This window comes from Meriones unguiculatus, chromosome 1 (genome assembly GCF_030254825.1).
Source record: "Meriones unguiculatus strain TT.TT164.6M chromosome 1, Bangor_MerUng_6.1, whole genome shotgun sequence".
NCBI classification, from domain to species: domain Eukaryota; kingdom Metazoa; phylum Chordata; class Mammalia; order Rodentia; family Muridae; genus Meriones; species Meriones unguiculatus.
Window position 1 is genome coordinate 175,578,880 of NC_083349.1, and position 16,250 is coordinate 175,595,129.

The window sequence follows — 16,250 nt, forward strand, 5'->3', positions numbered from 1 at the left end:
GCCACCCAGTGGCCATGACCTCTTTTACACAGTTAGGAATAAATACAAGCTGGCCTCAAACTAGTGAAGTGTTCTTGGAAATAGAGGAGAGTAGGAAACAAAAAGAAAGAAAACCGGCCCCTTCCTTCCAACAACAACAAAAACAAAAACAAAACATACACACAGAAAGGACCTAGAACTTGATAGGATAAGCTGTCAATGAATATTACATTGTAGGGAAGGAAAACAATTGAGCTGATGAATTATGTCACCTTAGTCGTCCTGTGACAAAGAAACATGGTATAAACCCGGTATCTAAGGTCATATACACCATCATATATAATTCTCTACTAATGCATGTGTTTTTACACTACACATTTCACAGTTTTTGCTACAAAAATATCCAATAACCAAAACTTTTCTATTTTCCCTTTGAAAGAACACCATTTTCTTTCCTTAATTCTTTTTTCACTAATTACTTAATTTATTTACTTTACATCCCTATCACAGCTTTTCTTCCCTTCTCTCCTCCCAGTCATTCCTGCTAACCTCTCCTCCCCCTACCTCCCTTTTCCTTTCTCCTTAGAAAAGGGGAAGTCTCCCATGGATATCAACCAGCTTTGGCCTATTAAGTTAGATAGGACCAGGCCTATCTTTCTCCTACTGAGGCTAGACAAGGCAGCCCAGTTAGGGGAAAGAGACCCAAAGGCTGCAACAGAGTCAGAGACAGCCCCTGCTCCTGATGTTAGGGGTCCCAATGAAGACTAAGCAGCACATCTGTTGCATATATGTACAAGGCATGTCCGATGTGTGCTCTCTGGCTGGTGGTTCAGTCTCTTCGAGCTTCTATGTTCCCAGGTTGGTTGATTCAGTAGATTTTCTTATGGTTTTCTCTAGATCCTTCAATCCTTCCCTCTCCTCTTCCAGAAGATTCCCCAGGCTCCACCTAATGTTTAGCTGGGATCTCTGCATCTGTTTCCATCGGCTGCTGGGTGAAGCCTCTCAGATGACAGTTGTGATCGCCTCCTGTCTGCAAGTATAGCTGAATATAATAGGGTCAGGGGTGAGCTCTGTCTCATAGCATGGGTCCAAGTTGGGCCAATTATTGGTTGGCCGTTCCCTCAATTTCTGCTTCACCTTTATCCCTGAACACCTTGTACACAGGACAAATTGTGGATCTGAGGTTTTGCGGCTGGGTTAGTCCTCATCCCTCCACTGGAAGATTTGCCTGGTTAGAGGAGGTGACTGCTTCATGTTCTATATCCCCCATTGCTAGGAGTCTTAGCTAGGGTCACCCTCCTAGATTCCTGGGAGTTTCCATTGTTCTAGCTCATCCCAGAGATCCCACACATGCTGATTCCAGCCTTCTCTCCCAGATCCCTCTTCCTCTATCCTCCACACACTGATCCCTTCTGTTTTACTCCCTACTTCCTCTCCCATCCACTTCCCTCCATCCACTCCCAATATTTATTTTATTTCCCCTTCTCAGTGAGATTCAAGCATACCCCTTGGGCCCTCCTTGTTACTTAGCTTCTGTGGGTCTGGGTATTGTAGCATTGCTGTCCTGTACATTATGGCTAATATCCACACATAAGTGAATACATATCATGTTTATCTTTCTGGGTCTGGGTTTCCTCACTCATGATAGAATTAGACAGCAACAAACAAATTAAAAATGGGATACAGATTTAAACAGAGAATTCTTGCCAGAGAAATCTCTAATGGCTGAGAATCTCTTAAAAATCTTTCAACATCCTTAGTTGTCAGGGAGATGAAAATCAAAATGACTTGGAGATTTCATCTTTCACCAGTCTGAATGGGTAAGATCAAAACCTCAAGCAACAGCTCATGCTGGCCAGGATATGGAACAAAGGGAACATCCCTCCATTGCTGGTACAAGTGCAAACTTGTACGTTCACTTTGGAAATCAATTTGTCTTGTCCTCAGAAAATTAAGAATAATTCTACCTCAAGACCCAGCTATCTAGCTGGGCATAGTGGTACATGCCCATATTACATAGTGGTAATCCCACCACTCAGGGAGGCAGAGGAAGGTGGAGCTCTGTGAGTTTGAGGCCAGCCTGGTCTAAAAAAGCAAGTCAAGGACAGCCAACTCTACACAGAGGAACCCTGTCTCAAAAATAAACTGATAATAAAATAAAATAAGAAAAAAAGAGAAAGACCCAGCTATCTCACTCCAGTGCATATACCCAAAAGATGTTCCACCATACCACAAGGACACTTGGTCAACTATATTCATAGCAGCTTTATTCATGATAGCCAGAAACAGAAAACAACCTAGATGTCCCTCAACTGAAAAATGGATAAAAAGAAAATGTAGCATATATGCACAATGGAAAACTACTCAACTGTTAAAAACAATGACATTGTGAATTTTGCAGACAAATGAATGGGACTAGGAAAATTTTCCTTTTGTCTTTTTTGTTTGTTTGGTTGGTTGGTTTGGTTTGGTTTGGTTTGGTTTGGTTTTGAGACAGGGTTTTTATTTGTAGCCTTGGCTGTCCTGACCTCACTTTGTAGATCAGGCTCTCCTTGAACTCACAGAGATCTGCCTGCCTCTTCCTCCCTGAATGCTGGGATTACTCCCAACAATTTCCTTAATTTGTTACTCCAACTTATTAGTATTGAAGTTTTCTTCTTCAAGAACTTGATAATCAGTTATCAGCAATTATGGAGTTGTCATTGAGTTTACATATCTTATATATCATTATATGCAACATATATGTTACATATATATAAAATACACATATATGTATAATATATATGTGTATATATAATATATATTAATTAACATATATATACCAAGACCACCTTTGAAGATAATGAGGAATTACTCACGACTCAGTGACTTCATTTTACTGGGAATAATATAATAAGCTTATATATATATATTAAGCTTAATGCTGAGGCACCAATGACTAACAAGGACTAATTACTCTCTAAGAACATGGACTTGATTACTTAAGACCTTCTTGCGTGTACATAGAGTTGTTTTTTCTTCTAATAAATACTTAGAATACCATCCTATCAGTAATAATTAATTATATTAAAAAAAGGAAAGATCAGAGAAACCGACCAGAAATCAATGTTAGTAAGTGGGACAGCTAAAATTGGACAATTTTCATATACTTGGTAAGTCCAAACTAAAGATCATAGATGTAAAGCTGCAGATGCGAACATCGTCAGTGCTTGCATGACTCACAAGGACCTTTAAATGGGAGCACTGACAGGACAACCAATCACAAAACCCAGAGTAGATTTCTTACTCTCAGCAGCTTACTTCCGTTCCTCCACTGACAAAAAACAGCACAGAGCAGGACTGTGTTTGCCAGCAGCAGGACCAGGGGAAACTCACAATCTACAGCTCTAATGAACCTGTGATGCTCAAGTACACATTTGATAAACATGTGGGGTGAGCTCTTTGAATAACTAAAAATGTTTTGCAAAATAATCAGACACTTGTGTTTTCATGTCATGTTGTTAAACATTATTCAGGTATGCAGTTGGTTAAAGATATTTAGCATGTTTTTCTGTTTGAAACTTACTGCTTGTATTCTGAGGCAGTCCTTACTTGGCTGGGTTAAATTTTATTTAGCTTTGTGTTGGTAATCAGGAAGGAATATAGTATTTCCAAATATGGAAACATACGTATACTTTACTAATCACAAAGTGTTTCTAGAAAGTATCTAGATTCAATTTCAACACCATCTGTAATGATTAGACACTTCTAATTATAAATTATAATTATACATTTAAATTTAATTCTCTTCTAAAACAACTCGCTACATTTAGTGTATATGTGTGTATCTCTTGTGTGTGTTTCTCTCTGTGTATGTGTATGTATGTGTGTGTGTGTCTCCTTTTTAAAGTATGCAGAGATGGAACCAAGTCATAAGGATAGAGAGGCTGACATTTTCCTGGCTACCAATGGACTAATGGGTTCTTTCCCCAGTGAATATTTTAGGAAAGGCTATTTGATGCTTTTTTTTTTTCTTTAGGAAACTCTTGACCCTCTGAGACCATTTACTGCCTCCAGACTCATCAAGGAATCCTCACCAAGGAGAACACCCTAACCAGACTTGTTCTGTCTATACATGCTCCTGCAGAAATGTGAATTAATCAAGCATTAATTCTGTATGATGTATATAGTATTGTGTCCTGATGAAGGTTGTTTCATAACCATGAACAGACCAAAAGATCAATTTTAGATGTTTAGCAAAATGATGATTATTATACTAGCATTTTACTTATTATAACTAATCTACTTCCTGGATTTTGTGTTTAGTTGAACGTTATTTCTACCAAGACCACCTTTGAAGAAAATGAGGAATTACTCACTACTCAGTGACTTCATTTTACTGGGAATACCCCAGACACAAGGACTGGAAACTCTACTCTTTGTTGTGTTCTTATTCATCTACTTCTTCACCTTGCTTGGAAATTTGCTCATCTTTGCAGCAATAGTTTCTTCATCTACCCTTCACACCCCTATGTATTTCTTCTTGGGACTTTTATCCATTTTTGACATGTTGTTCCCATCAGTAACCTGCCCCAAGATGCTCCACTATCTCTCTGGCCAGAGCCCAGCTATCTCTTACAAAGGCTGTGCGGCCCAACTATTCTTCTATCACTTCTTGGGTTCTACTGAAGGCTGCCTCTATTCAGTGATGGCCTATGACCGCTATGTTGCCATCTGCCACCCACTGAGATACATGCTCATCATGAAACCTGGAGTGTGCCTGGGTTTGGTAGCAATGGCTTGGTCGGTGGGATGTCTTCATGCCACCATCCTGACCTCTCTTACCTTTCAATTAATCTACTGTGCATCCAATCAAGTGGACTACTTTTTCTGTGACCTTCCTGCAGTTTTACCCCTGGCTTGTACTGACAACACACTGGCCCGGAAGGTGGGTTCCATCAATGTTGGCTTTCTGGCTCTGATGCTTCTCTTCAGTGTTTGTATCTCCTATGCACACATTGGGATTGCTATTCTGAGAATCCGTTCAGCAGAGGGCAGGCAGAAAGCATTCTCCACCTGCAGTGCCCACCTCACTGCCATCCTCTGTGCCTATGGACCTGTGATCATTATCTATCTTCAGCGCACACCGAACCCTCTGCTTGGGGCTGTGGTGCAAATATTAAATAATATTGTCTCACCCATGCTGAACTCTTTAATCTATTCACTGAGGAACAAGGAAGTGAAGAGATCCTTGCGGAGAGTTTTCCACAGTGTAATTCTTGCTATTCAGAAATGAATTGTGGACTTAATAATAGGATGTAAAACTTTGTCTTTTAGCTTACTCCTGCAGCAGATGGGAACATACACAAAGACCCTCAGACAGGAATTAAGCAGAGAGTGAGAGACTTGGACCACTCAGACCTGAACAGGATGTCTCTGTCAAAGCCCTACCCTTAGGGCTCAGGGAACCCTAAGGATGAAGAGGCTGAAAGAGTGTAAGGGCCAAAGGGATGGGCAGCACCAAGGAAACAAGGGCCTCTAAATCAGCATGAGCAAAGTTCACATGAACATAGGGAATGAAGCAGAGAGCACAATAGCCTACACGAGTCTACAACACGGGTCTGCATATACATTATGGCTTCATGTTTAGTGTTTTTATGGAATCATGAATATGTGAACTAATGGGACTCTCTTTTCTGTGCTTTCTCTTAGGCTCTTTTCCTTGATGGTACATTTTGTCTAATTCCAAAGTGTTACTTGTTATTTTATCATACTAAATTTCATTTTATCTTGTTGTTTATTAAAGGAAAAGACCTAACATTTTTTTTTTTTGCCTCAGTAAGATGTTATAAGGTCAAACAATTTGCAGCAAATTACATTAAATTCCCTATAAATTGAAATTAAACTTGTCTTTTAGATTCCTTTGTTGTTTCAAAGAAATATAGTTATATTTTTCATTACTGAAGATAAACCCCTTAAAGTAAGTAATTATCAAAACATGTAGAAATATTAAAGGACAAAAACACTCTAAAAAACTCTCTCTCCCTATAAAGTTTTGTCTCTTCCTATAAATCATTAATTCCCAGTTTTATTTTGCTTTTTTCTTAAAGTATGGTGGTTTTATTTTATTTTTATTTTGGCTTAATTGAAACACTATTTATTTATCATAACTTATTCATTTTATATTCCAATTGTAGCCTCCTCCCTCTTCTCCTCCTGGTCCCATCCTCCCTCTGTCTTCTCCCTTACCTTCCTCCCCTAGACCACAGAAAGGGAAAGCCCTCCTCCCTTACCATCTGATCCTATTCTATCATGTCTCATCAGGACTGTCTGGATCCTCTTCCTTTGTGGTCAATTGCCAATTTTAAATAAAGAAATGAACAAATCAGCAATAAAATGGAACTTCAGAATACATGTGTTATGCCTATAACACTTTCTGTGTTCTTCTACCTCTACAATCCCTGAGTTTGCCTAGGTAAATCTATAGCCAACTACAGCATTAACTAGACCTGAATTCTGGGTGAAGAACCCAAGGAGGTAGTAATCCACACAGAGAGATGTCCTATAGCTATAATCTTCAACCCAGACATTTCTCCTGGTTGAAGTCTGGAGACAGTTGTGATCCAGTCATCCCTTCTCAGTGTCAAATTAATTTTACTCCCTACTTCAGCTTTACTTACAAAGTGGTTACTCTCATTTTCTACCTACAAACACTTCAGTTCCCCTGTTTCACAAAGAAGAATATGAGCTGTTTATAAGACATGGTATTTTCTGGTCACTGTGATGCTCTCTTCACAACTATCATCTCTATACATCTACACATTGTTCTTATGAGCTTTACCTTCTCTGTGAAAAAGCTCTCAGTATTAGAAACCTCAAAGGACAGACACAAAAATCACACATGAATGAGAATTATAGACCTGAAACACATACCTTAGTTGACTAAGAGACTCCTGTTCCTAATTACCCACCCTTGCAGGAGCTGAGCCTTACAACCTCTGTGGCAGCTTTATACACTTCATTGTGTTTACAGAGAGCTAATAAATTAATAATCTCTTCAGTAAACATCTGATAATAAGTGCTGTGAAGAGGTCTTGGATCTACACTGACCTCACTACTGACTTTGTTTTAAACTCTGTATTTCTCTATCTGTACTAAGAGCAGTTGGAATCTGGTCTCCTGCTATGATCTACTGATGGTTAAACCCAAGTCTATTGGGCCCAAATCCAATGCCTCCTCTTTTTCATATTGTGTTAACAGATAGATTCTGTCATCACCTTGAACCATAGTTTTTGTTTGTTTGTTTGTTTGTTTGTTTTCAGAGCATGACTGTTACAACCTGGAACCACAACTGAATTGATCTGTTTTCAGAAGATGACTCTTCAGGATTTCTTCCTACTTTTGCCATTTTTTAAATCATTTCCTCTATGATGATGTCATCTCAATTCTGATTGGCCTCTAGAGTAAAGCTGTTTCGAGAAAAGTCTTTGGGCTCCCCATGAAGGTCCCAGGAGTACACTGATGACTTTTTGAACTTTTCATTTGGCCAACACAGATGTGATCAATATCTCTTTGCTGGCCATCTCCCGGGGAGGCAGCTGTGCTGGCAGCCTAGTACTCTCTTCATGAATAACCAGATATCACTGAATCAGTCAATTCTCCCTTTTCAGCTGAGTGAAAGCATCACTGTATTTCCAGTCTGTGCCTAAAAATTTACAGATGACAATGTCTTTAGTCTACAGATACTTCTATGACTGTTGCTTGCCCAAAATGTCGGGGAAGAGCTCCTAATGTTTCAAGATGGTGTATAGAGCAGCATTCTTGAGCTGCAGTGCCATGTACTGGGACACTGGAGGAGAAAGAATTAGGATTGCCAAAAATCTAAGATTTGATATATGTATTTCATTGTATCTATGGACTACATCTAACTGAATGTCTTTTCTCTGAGTGTTTTGTTATAGTGACACTAGTCCATCCTTGAGTGAGTGAGAAGAGATAGATTATGGTGAAGCTCATTTGCTGCCTCATCCGATGCCAAAGGTGTTGAAGATGATGCCAACCTCATTAGCACTGATGCTCTTCCCAGCTGAGTCCCAGGTGGATCTTCCCAAAATGATTTGCTGAGGTTCACTTCTTCTGGGATTGTTTCCAGGTATATTGGCTCATCTGATTAAATATGAATAGGAGATTAGGCTTCTTGACATGATCCTTTCCATGTTCCTTGTGTGGTGGTCATGCACTTAGTCATAACTATGTCACCCATTCTGGAAGATTTCCACAATAATGAAAGACTGCTTATCCCTGACCAGTCTCCTAGGATACAGATGTAGTGCCAAGAAGTTGTAGCAGCTCCCAATCCTGCCTTCTTTGGAGCCAATGTTGCCTCCTTAAGCACATCCCTAGCATAGGCCAGCAGTTCCCCCATCTTACTCTTTAAGGGAAAAACTTTACAATCATCGTAGAAATGTCCTAATTATCATTTGTTAGCATGTTCAGCTGGTTCTTCTTCAAGCCTTGTTGACTTACATCACATCTAATAAAACTAAAAGTGAGAATCATTACACACACACACACCCTTTTCTGCAGATTCAGAGTAGCAAGCAGGACGTGTTAATTGCTGTTACAAACAAATTTTCCCACTATTATTTTCATCTGTTATTGTTGAACTAACCATTTATCCTGGCTTCTAGATCTGCCGATTTAGTGAATGTTTTCCCTTTATACACTGTCCTCGGAATTTGGTTATAGTGGTGAAAATTGAATAAAGACAGCCTTCAAATTATGACTGATCTCATATTCTGAGACTATATCTCACCAAGTTACCCTGGCTAAATGTGAATACCATGTCACTCAGGAAGATCTCAATTTTTGTTCCTACTCATCAAGACTCCTAAAAAACTGAAAATAGAGGCTCTGGCTTTCAGGCAGAGCTATTGAATTCTTTAAGCATGTTGAGCCCCTTTACATCACAGGCAGTGTATATACCAAGGCCTCTGCTGGGAAATTCCTTTGACCTTCCCTTCCCTGTCTGCTGATTTACCCTGAAGATTCCAGCTAAGAAAACATTTTCTGAGACAGTACTTCTTCTACCTTCAGAGAACTTTACCTCAGCATATAGGTCAGTATGGGATAAACTGGATTTCAGAATTATCCAATTTTATTATCTTTACTGACTAGGTTAACTGTTTAAGGGATGTGCTTGAGGTTTCGAGTGAACGTTCTTGAACACTGTCAGCCCATAAAAGTGTTCACCAAAGATACTGGAATAATCCACCAACCACAACACAATTAAACCAAAAAGTTAATGAGATGCTTCCCAATAAGACTCCTTACCCTTGAGATTAGTACCCAAAGGAAGATCACAATTATTTAAAATCTCTGTGCTGTGAATTATTGCAGTTCCTGCAACCAAACAGGAAATTGCTGCCAGGGAGTTGAAGCCCACTTATTCAATTGTGTGGCCTTCTTCCGGAAGGTGATTCAAAGGAGGAGCAATTCTCAGTTCTAATGCAGAAACTGAAGGACGGTCAGCCCAATCACTTCTCTGGAGGTAGAAAGGAAGTAGCACTCAATAGTGCCGTCACCTTGGGCTTTCTGCGGGCTCAGTAAGTGCTCAAGTGTGTCCTTTACCTTTGTCTCGGTGTTTCAACCTGTCAGTTACTACGGCCGTAATGTGGGGAGAGGATGCAGTTTTAGGTAGTAGAGTCTATGAGTTAATCTATAATTTAAGGATTGCATGGTGTTGGGAAACAGAAATAAATATGAGAATATATCAAAAAATTACAAAATATGAAAACTAGAAAGGGGATTTTCTATATCTACTCCTCTTGAACTCAAATATGGTTCCAGAATTAGACTTTACATCCTGGTTAGCTTGTTTATTCCACATGGGTAACTCCTTCTTTATTTTAAGCCAAAATCCAATTAATTAATTAACTAATTAATTAATTATAATTTATCTACTTTACATCCATGCTGTATGCCACTCCATCATCTCTTCCTAGTCCTGCCCACCCTCTCTCCTCTAACCCTATGTCATTTCCCTAGTCCTTTGATAGAGAAGGAAGTCTTTCCCTTCTATCTGACCCTAGCCTATCAGGTCTCATCAGGACTGGCTGCATCTGTCTTCCTCTGTGGCCTGGCAAGGCTGCACCCCCCATGAGGAGGTGATCAAAGAGCCTGCCACTGAGTTCACGCCAGAGACAGCTCCTGCTCCCCTTACTAGGGAACCCACTTAGAAACTGAGCATCCTATGGACTTCTGCTGAGCAGGGTATCTAGGTCCTTTCCATGTTTTGGTCCTTGGTTGGAGCATTGGTCTCTCAAGCCTCCCCGCCTGGGTCCAGGTATTTTGGCTCTGTTGGTCTCCTTGTGGAGTTCCTGTCCTCTCCAGGTCTTTCTATCTCCCTATTCTTCCGTAAGGTTTCCTGCACCCTGCACAAAGTTTGGCTATGAGTCTCAATATCTTCTTTGATATCCTGGTGGGTAGTCTTTCAGAGGTTCCCTGTGGAAGACTCCTGTCCTGTTCCTTGACTTCTCCTACTTCCCATATCTATCCTGTTTGCCCTTCTGAGTGAGGTTTCAGCCTCTTCCCTAGGGTCCTCTTTGTTGTTTAGCTTCTTTAGGACTATAGATTTTAGTATGTTTATCCTATATTATATGGGTAATATCCACTTATAAGTGAGTATAAACAATGTGTGTCTTCCTGTTTCTGAGATACCTCACTCAGGACGATCTTTTCTAGTTCCGTCCATTTGCTTGCAAATTTCATGATTTCCTTGTTTTTAATTGATGAGTAGTATTCCACTGTGTAATTTTACCACAATTTCTGTATCCATTCCTCTGTTGAAGAACATTTAGGTTGTTTCCAGAATTCTGGCTATTATAAATAAAGCTGATATGAACATAGTTGAGCAAATGTCCTTCTTGTATGTTTGAGCATCTTTTGGATATGTGTCCAGGAGTGGTATAGCTGGATCTTGAGGTAGCACTATTTCCAGTTTTCTGAGAAAGTACCATATTGATTTCCGAAGAGGTTGTACAAGGTTACACTCCCACTAACAGTGAAAAAGGATTCTCCTTTCTCCACATCCTCTCCAGCATGTGTTGTCACTTGAGTTTTTGATCTTAGTCATTCTGATGGGTGTAAGGTGAAATCTGAGGGTTGTTATGATTTGCATTTCTTGGATGACTAATGACATTGAGCATTTCTTTAAGTGTTTCTCTGCCATTCAATATTCCTCTGTCGAGAATTCTCTGTTTAGTTCTGTATCCCATTTTTAATTGGATTACTTGGTTTGTTGGTGTTTACCTTCTTAAGTTCTTTATACATTCTGCATATTAGCCCTCTTTCAGATGTAGGGTTGGTGAAGATCTTTCCCAGTCTGTAGGCTGTCATTTTATTTTGATGACAGTGTCCTTTGCTTTACAGAAGATTTTCAGTTTCATGAGTAGCTCTTTATTTTGGCCCCACATACTTAAGAAATAATCTGAAAAATCACTGTATTTACTACATGAGTGACTTAAATAATAATTATTAGAGAATTAAAGGAAGTTACTATATGATGATACATTCTTATGTTCACAAAACTGAGAAATTGGATGCAGCCTTTCTTTGTTAAGAGCAGTAAAACTTCATTCATTTTAAAATGTCTATGATTGTATTGTTTAAAGTTTGATCTTTATACAGTCGGTAAATAAAGTGCTTTTGAGAGTGCTTTGTTGAACATCTACATATCCTTACTTTAACTCTTGTGACATATACGCCAAATCGCCTTTAAAATTGTAAAGCAATATAGATAGTGAGGTTTGGACATGGGTCTGTGCATGTGTGTGTTTATTTGTGTGTTCACATGTGAACCTGTGAGATGGTTATCATGTGTGTCAGAGAGAATGAAGAAAGAATAGAGTAGGCAAAGCTTTGCTATCATACAAGAAGTGGCTCCAGAGACTTCACTCCCTATGTCATTATCAATTTTGCACTATACAAGCCACAAAATAAGCCCATGTACAATCATAAATCCTCATTTTTCAAAGAAGAGAGGGCATAAATTCATGCTGCTGACTAACAAAAAATTTAGTGTATTCATTCAGCTTCCAGTTTCAGTGATATTCACATCTAGAACTTAAAATTCTGAGGTATATCCTTTTCTGTGTATAAACACTGTAGGCTGTGATTCCTATTATCCTCAGTTCTAGAATCTAGGTGCCAATGTGATTGGAAAGATAAATTTTTATTAATTAAATTTCTTATTGGATAATATCACACGTGTGTATGATATATCCTGATTATGTTCACTCCTTTTGTTTTCCGTCCATCCCTGCCACTCTATCTTAATCACTACAATGTCATTTCTACAGTCTTTTTGTTCATTTTTAGAATCACAGTGGAGCATCTAGAATGGTGGAATGGGATCCTTTGTATAAAAGGTGAAGAAAGGATGCTAGCCTTGTAAGTTACCTTCTGGGTGAGATCTTGAAGGACACCACCTGCAATTGCCCTGGGAGTTACTTCCCAGGGGAGATTTTTAGGGAACATCATCTGCAGTTAAGAACCTAAATGAAGAAAATATACCTCATTAGCAAGAAAGGCAACTCTGCTCAGAACATCTTTCTGTAAATAGCAGAATATTTTTTCTCTTCCATTCCCATTATTTAAATTCCTTTAACCCAAACACAGAATAAACTTTACCAAGAATTTCTTTCCATAGACTCCTAGGAAAAGATTCTTTCATAAGCATGACAAACAACACAATGGTGACAGAATTCACCTTACTGGGCATCCCTGAGACAGACGGCCTGGAGGATGTCCTGCTCTTCCTGTTCTCAACGTTCTATGCCTGTGCCCTCCTGGGAAACCTGCTCATTCTTACTGCAGTCATCTCCTCCCCAAGACTCCACACGCCCATGTACTTTTTCTTGGGCAACCTCTCCATCTTTGACTTGGGTTTCTGTTCCACAACAGCTCCCAAGATGTTGTCTTATCTTTCAGGACAGGGTGGAGGGATCTCTTTCCAGGGCTGTGTTGTACAACACTTTTTCTATCATTGTCTGGGCTGCACATTGTGCTTCCTGTACACAGTGATGGCCTATGACCGCGTTGTTGCCATATGCTTCCCTCTGAGATACACAGTCATCATGAACCACAGACTGTGCTGTGCCTTGGCCACAGGGACCTGGATGAGTGGCTGTGTGCATGCCACTATCCTAACTTCCCTCACTTTCCAGTTGCCCTACTGTGGCCCCAGTGAAGTGGATTATTACTTCTGTGACATGCCTGCAGTGTTACTTCTGGCCTGTGGGGACTCCTCTGCAGCACAGAGAGTAGGCTTTACAAATGTTGGCCTTTTATCTCTCATTTGTTTCTTTCTAATTGTTGTGTCCTACACTCGGATTGGGATCTCCATCTTAAAAATCCGTTCAACAAAAGGCAGGCAGAGAGCATTCTCCACCTGCAGTGCCCACCTCACATCCATCATCTGTGTTTACGGACCTATCATCATCATTTATCTACAGCCCAGTCCCAGCCCACTGTTCAGTGCAATTATTCAGATTTTGAACAATCTTGTGACACCCACCCTCAACCCATTGATCTACAGCCTGAGAAATAAGGATGTGAAAATAGCCTTGAGGCATGTGTTTCTTAAGAGATGTCTCAGTCTGGAAAGTAAATGAAAAGATCTAAATATTTCCTGAGCAATATCTAATTCACCATTGAAAAGGACGGATTTGCATCTACAACTTATTTCATGACATCTCTATAACTTTCAAGGCATAGTAAAAGAAAATTTACATTACATCAATTTACCACTTCCTTCATTGTTTGATGATATGTATTTATTTTACACTCCCTTATGTTTTATAATGAAATATGAGTGATGAAATCTCTTAGCAAATGTTGTGTTGATTTTTATGCTGTATGGATTCTCCCCAAGTATTTTTAAGCACCTAACTCCTCAAAGAGGAAATTAGACTCATTTGTTCTTTCAAGAAAACTATCTCAGAATTTTATTTCTTTTCAAAAATGGAGAAGCCAAGCTCCAGATTTCTACCAGAACTCAGAAATCCAAACTGCTGTAAGTCATACTTAAGGCAAGTTCTTCACATCATACAGTCTTGCAGTATTTCAAAGTTGTTTCTTGTGCACATCTTTTGGGATTGTATATGTATTTCTTGTTGTGATTTTATTTCCATAAAGCACAAACATGGATTATTTCTTACTAGAAATCCACTTGGGTTTTGTAAAATTTGTCTCAAATCAGACAGAAGACCAGTTAAATTGTAAATATTCATTCACTTTAAAATCAGGAATATTAGTTTAGGTGTAATGTCTGTAAATCAGGTATTTGTAACTTTCCATGGGAAAACGTGTGCATTTCTTCTTTTTCAGACTAACATCTATAACTCATCTACCATTTGGTAATCTCCGTGCTCCAAAATGAGAAGCCAATAAAATAGATACATTTCATTCATAAAACCGAGTTACGTTTTTAGTGGATATATTCTTCCTTTTGTCTTGGTTTTAGTTTTCACTTATTTTTTTCAATCTTCAAGACTCAATGATTTTCTTAAATGATACAATTTTTTTTTCTGTCTGGAAAGAAGAAATAAATAAGTTGTGGAGAAGTAGAGAAGGCAGAAAGAAAGAAACATAGTTTTGTTGTAGAAAAAAATTGGTACTGCATAATGGAATGGTTGATGTATGTCGTTTTCATTAAGTTTATATCTATCAGCATGGGCGGATGAAGAATTCTTCCACAACTGGAAATTATAAGCCACCCCTACTAAGTGTGGGCAGCTCTGTCAGGAAATATTCAAAGCACTCCAGAGACAGTACATTCCAGGAACCAGGGGATGTGATGTACTGTCTCAGGATCTCTAAGAGGAGATACTCTAACACACAAGTGGTCAGATCTGCCTTTAAAAAAATCAAATAGGGAGCAGTGTAACTCAATAGGACATAAATCCTTTCAGATGGCCAGAATTATTTTGAAATAATAAACATACTAATATTAAAAAGTCAAAGGTAACTCACAGATTTATAGCCTCTTCAATATTCAGCATAAGCACTGAAAGTGGAATAACTACCCATTGCATCAGGAGCTTATAGTTCAAACATTCTACTACTCAGGAACCACACGGTAGTCTGTCCTATGTCACACACACACACACACACACACACACACACACACACACACACGCTTTCCTTTCTGCACTTTCCTTCTGGACAGAATGCCAAAATGGACATGTTTACAACCTTGTCTCTTTTGTCTGTTTTCTATTTTAAGTTTAGTGTGTGTGTGTGTGTGTGTGTGTGTGTGTGTGTGTGTGTGTGATGATGATGATGAAGAGGTTGAGGAGCGAGAGAACAAGCATGCCACAGTAAATTAGAGACCAGTTTTCACTTGGTTCTTCCCTTCCACATTTGTCCAGGTTATCAATCATAGACGGAAAATGTAGCAGAAAACTTGGAGTGCCTCCTCTGTTCTTTAAACACACACACACACATACCACATTCATGTTCTACTATTGTCATTATGTCATCTTGGAGTCATTTGTTGTCCCCAGTGGAGTTATTTATCATTTGTTTGATGTGTTATCTCAAAAATTACATGAACAGAAAGGTATTTTCCTCTGCACATTAAATAGGGTCTTTTCTAAGTCATTGGTATTTTGTGATTATTACAATGGTCTGTTAACCAAGTGAACAGTGAAACAAGTGTTTCACAGGCCAAAGGCAAAGTTAATATTTTGATCCATCACCGTTCAGCAGTGCCTGCCTTCCATGTGCTCAGAACATTTACTGTATCTTTAAGCTGAAGAGAATCATTCGTTTAGGGTCTGTTTTACAATAAATGCTAACGTCTCATGTATGTTCACTGATGGGCATATTTTACTCATGATTAAACTACAGACATAATATTTTAAAATGCTGGCAACACATTATCACATGTAGGGTCAGTTATTCACTGTAGCAATCTCATAGCTGAGAGCTCAGAGTGGATTACGTCACCTTGTATTGTGAGAGAACTCTACACTGCATCTCATTACCTTGTGAGAAGATAAACATTCAGACTTTGAAATGTAGCTTCAATTACCACTTTTTTAATTTTAACTTTTACTTATTCATCTTACATCTGTGTAGTAACCTGCTTCCTCCTCTCCTTCTAGTCCCACCTTCCTGTCTTGTTTTCCTTATTTTCTCCTCCCCTAATTCTCAGAAAAGGGGAGTGCCCCCCAACCACCCACCCCAGAATATCAACTTGCATCAGGACAAAGTGCATCCTCTTCTCC

The 16,250-nt window shown here is 39.1% G+C and overlaps 2 protein-coding genes across 2 annotated transcripts; both read left to right on the plus strand.

Moving 5' to 3' along the window:
• The first annotated feature begins 4,321 nt into the window (after nucleotides 1-4,321).
• Nucleotides 4,322-5,254, plus strand: LOC110562671 (olfactory receptor 10N1). The gene has a single exon (XM_021659502.2). It carries the CDS (start codon nucleotides 4,322-4,324, stop codon nucleotides 5,252-5,254), a length of 933 nt encoding a protein of 310 aa, XP_021515177.1.
• Nucleotides 5,255-12,695: 7,441 nt separating this feature from the next.
• Nucleotides 12,696-13,635, plus strand: LOC110562670 (putative olfactory receptor 10D4). The gene has a single exon (XM_060377401.1). It carries the CDS (start codon nucleotides 12,696-12,698, stop codon nucleotides 13,629-13,631), a length of 936 nt encoding a protein of 311 aa, XP_060233384.1. The 3' UTR covers nucleotides 13,632-13,635.
• Nucleotides 13,636-16,250: the final 2,615 nt, after the last annotated feature.